General features: G+C 63.2%; 1 protein-coding gene across 1 annotated transcript in view; it reads right to left on the reverse strand.

Annotated features, from left to right (window-relative positions):
• Nucleotides 1-4,049, reverse strand: part of MEGF6 (multiple EGF like domains 6) — a 40,901-nt gene that overhangs the window by 8,608 nt on the left and 28,244 nt on the right. The window contains 10 exon segments of the mRNA XM_006161206.3: nt 18-71; nt 302-430; nt 796-924; nt 1,208-1,336; nt 1,428-1,556; nt 2,059-2,190; nt 2,375-2,503; nt 2,598-2,614; nt 2,616-2,709; nt 3,194-3,319. Coding sequence (XP_006161268.2) covers nt 18-71; nt 302-430; nt 796-924; nt 1,208-1,336; nt 1,428-1,556; nt 2,059-2,190; nt 2,375-2,503; nt 2,598-2,614; nt 2,616-2,709; nt 3,194-3,319 — 1,068 coding nt within the window.

Here is a 4,049-nt window from a genome sequence, read left to right on the forward strand (position 1 = left end):
GTCAGAGGGGCCCGCGTTGGGCCGGCGGCAGCTGTGCCGGCAGCCAGCTCCGAAGTGTCCTGGGGGGCATTCTGCAGGGGCAGGGACAAAGGTGAGGATCCCACCTCCTGGGTCAGGGCTATGTCCCCAGGACCCAAGAGACCCAGCCCCCTGCTTCCTGCACCCCAGATGTTGGTCCCTCAAAGGAGAGGTGCCACCACACCATGGGACACTGCCCTCTGACCTGGAGCCTTCCCATGCCAGCAGGCAGGACCGTGCCAGGCATGCAGGGGGTCCCCCCGCCCCTGCCACCAGGGCTCACCGTTCTCACAGGCCAGGCCGGCCCAGCCCTCAGGGCAAGTGCAGTGGCCTGAAACAGGATCACATGTCCCTCCATGCTGACAGAGGCAGGAATGTCTACAGTTCTCACCATACAGGCCGGCAGGGCAGGCTGGGGGCCGGGGAGGAAGGGAACAACCTGCTGCATCCAGCCAGCCTCAGGAAGTACAGGCTTTCCAGCCACCCCCAGACCTTGCCTAGGACCCGTGGCAGGTCCACCCTAAGCCTAAACCTACCCAGACCCACCATCTTGGCCTTGGCAGGGGGGCAAGGGAGGGCACTGGAGGGTGTGGCCCTGGGTGTTAAGTGCCCCCTTCCTCCTGCCCCAGGTGCCGGGTGCCCCAGCCCTCCCTGTCTGCTACTCTAGGCCAGCCTATGTCCACCCCAACATCCCATGCCCACGTGATCCCACAAGGCCCAGCAAGAGACAAGTGCCTCTTCCAGGCCCTAAGTCCCTGGACTCCTGCTGGAGCTTACCCTGTAGGCAGGTGGGTCCTGTCCAGCCAGGGGCACAGTGGCACTGCCCGTGGACAGGGTCACAGGAGGCCCCATTAAAGCAGGTGCAGGCTTGGCTGCAGTTGTGCCCATAGGTGAGGGCTGGGCAGGCTGCAGGTGAGAGGGGAAGTCAGTTCCGAAGGCACCTCAGGAGGGGCTAGGGCAGATCTCAGGAAGTTGGACGGGTCTGCCAGGGTTCTGGGACCACTACAGTCAGTCCTCTCTTTTCTGGGCAGAGCAGCCACACCAAAGGACTAACAAGGCTAAGCAACATTCTCAAGGTGGCTGCCTGGCAGCTTTGGAAACCCAGGGAAGTCCCCAGGAGCGAGTCTGCCAGAGGATCTGGTGACCGCTGGTGCTGCAGTACCCAGGGCAAAGTGGAGGTCTCACACACCCCGGGTGCAGCGGGGGCCCTGGCGGCCTGCCGGGCAGATGCAGGAGCCGCTCACAGCATCACAGGTGGCTCCAGCTGAGCAGTTGCAGGCGTTGCGGCAGTCCAACCCAAAGAAGCCGGCCGGGCAGGCTGTAGGTAGAGGAGGCAGTGGTGGGGAGGGGCCTGAGACTGCCCTGCTCTTTAGACCCCATGCCCACACCCAGCCTGCACCCCAGCTCACCATGCTCACAGAAGGTTCCCCTCCAGCCAGCTGGGCAGGTGCAGGCCCCACTGACATGGTCACAGGCTGCTCCATGCTCACACCGGCATCGTCGCTCACAACTGGGCCCGTACTGGCCCTGGAGACAACCTGAGACATGTGCCCCCATCAACCAGGAGCCAAGAATCTGACCCATCCCCCATCCAGGCCTTGCCACCATCCCCAGCTGGGGCCTGGGACCACAATGGGGCTGGGCTCACTGACATGCCACCCAGCTGGTGGGAAAGGTCCGTGGGAGCCCCAGGCAGCACCCTAGGGGTGGGAGGAGATGCCTCTAACACAATCTGTTCCAGGCCCCCACCAGGCCCTGCAGCCTCGAGGACCACACAATGAAGGGCATCTTGGTCCCACACGACCTCCTCCTGCCCCACGTGCCACATGCCCCATGGGCGTGGTACATGCCCTCCCTACCCATTGCTCCAGGTAAGCCTATATCTGGTACAGATAGGTGAGAGGGTGGGGAGGAATCTGGGCAAGCTAGAATGGGATAGGAAGGCAGCACCAGGGTCACATATGTGCTCAGGCATGTGCAAGCATGTGCACTCATGTGTGCACACACACGAGGCAGGGCCCAGGGCTGGCCAGGACTCACGCTGCTCGCACTGTGGGCCCACGTAGCCAGCCTCACACAGGCACAGACCGCTGACAGGGTCACAGCTCCCATGGCCTGCACTGCAGTTGCAGGGGTGGCTGCAGTCAGGACCCCAGTGCCCGCTGTCACATGCTGCAACAGAGCCCAGGACTGTCCTTCATAGATCTCGGTGGAGCCCGCAGGCACCACAACCAGGGCGGGGCATGGCGGCATCTGAGGATGGGGTGGGGTCTCCCGCTGGTTCCCAGTTCTCCCAGGTTTCCCCAGGGGAGAGGAAGGGACAAGTGACAAAGAACAGGCCAAGGGCCCCTTGTACCTCTCTGGCAGCTGAGGCCAGTCCAACCAGGGGCACAGCTGCAGCGTCCAGTGACCGGGTGGCAGTGCCCATCATTGGCACAAGAGCATCTCATCTGGCAGCCAGACCCAAACCAGCCTGCTGGGCATGCTGCAGGCCCAGAGAGAGGGTAAATGCAGGGTCTGCTGCCCACCCTGGGCCGTAGGCTGGGGGTGGCAGAGGTCAGGGCTGGAGCCACACTCACTGTCCTGGCAGCGGCTGGCCGGGGAGTCCGGTCTCGGGACTACAGCTGGCACCGTGCTCACACGCGGGGCAGATCTCCTGGCAGCCGAGCCCCCAGCGGCCCTCGGGACAATCTAGTACCATCACGGCCAGTCAGTCTCCCTTTGCTGCCCTTGCCGGGCACTTGGGTAAATGTGCCAGGTGCAGCCCCAATTCCCTGCCCCCAAAACCCAGGAGGGGGCCCCAATGTTCCAATCTAAGTCTGCCCGGGTAGAGGGGACAGACATGGAGTCATCAGGAGCCCCAGGGCCACTTTCTGGGGTTGCAAGGCAAACACTCACAGAGCAGTGACTCAGCCAGTGACAGTTCAACAGGCAAAATGGTGGTTTCCCTGGAGAGGCTAGGAGACCCCTTCACAGTGAGCAAGCAGCCCAGGAGGGCAACCACAGGCCGCGCGGGATCACGGGGCAGCCACTGAACCTAACTGAGCTCTCACTGCTGTACATGGGCCTGAGGTCTAGATGGCTGGGGCCAAGGGTCCCCACAACCCAGGCTGGCGTCCCTTAATACAGCCTGGGGCTGGCCTCTCCTAGAGCCAAGCAGCCTGCTGCCACTCACCTGCCCCACAGTCTTCCCCAGTCCGCCCTGGTGGACACAGGCACTGACCCGTGACTCGGTGGCAGGGGGCCCCCTGACAGGAGCAGGAGCCTGAGCAGTTCACACCAAATGTCCCTGCTGGACACTCTGCAGGAGGAAGCAGGAAGAGAATTAGCTCCCCAGCCTGGGGGCCTTTCTGCCAGTTTCAGGCTCCTGGTCAGAGTGTCCCCTGGACCTGGGCATCTGCTCCAGGCCCAGTGATAGCTGTTGAATTCATCTGGGGTCCCCAAAGTGATGAGGACAGGTCACAGAAGTGAGAAAGGGAGGCGGTGAGGTGTAACCACTCAGACACATTTGGGCAGGGGCAGCACCGGGTGGGGGACGAATCCCTGGATGTCCAGGACCCTGGAGAGCTCCTGGGAGCAGGGAACTGGCAGCTCTTTGCCCTCCCTCCCCAACCTTGGTATCCCCCCACCCCCACCCCCCAAGTCCTCAGCTGGTTAAGTGAGTGTTCCCTGTACCCCCAGGGATGCCAGTACCTTCCACTCCCTCCCTACCTATCTGGGAGCCCCTCTGGGACTCAGCCCGAGGGGTTCAGGGGAGAGTCTGCCTGCACCCACTTTACCCCAGAGCTCTGGCTCTTTTCTACCAGGACAGAGGCTGCAGGGGAGGGGTGTGGGCCAGAACACTCTGTGTGCTGAGATGTTGAGGGGTCTCCTGGGGCCCTGAAGACTCCCTCCTCCACCCCGTGGGCCAGTGTGACACCAAGAGAGCAGAGGCCGAGGTATATCCTGGGAGGGAGTGGTGTGAGCAGGCCCTGGGCTGTGGTGGGGCCTCGGGCAAGAGTGCAGATGCTATGGAGACTGGGACCCCGCCC

This window comes from Tupaia chinensis, unplaced genomic scaffold (genome assembly GCF_000334495.1).
Source record: "Tupaia chinensis unplaced genomic scaffold, TupChi_1.0 Scaffold138365_1, whole genome shotgun sequence".
Classification (NCBI taxonomy): Eukaryota; Metazoa; Chordata; class Mammalia; order Scandentia; family Tupaiidae; genus Tupaia; species Tupaia belangeri.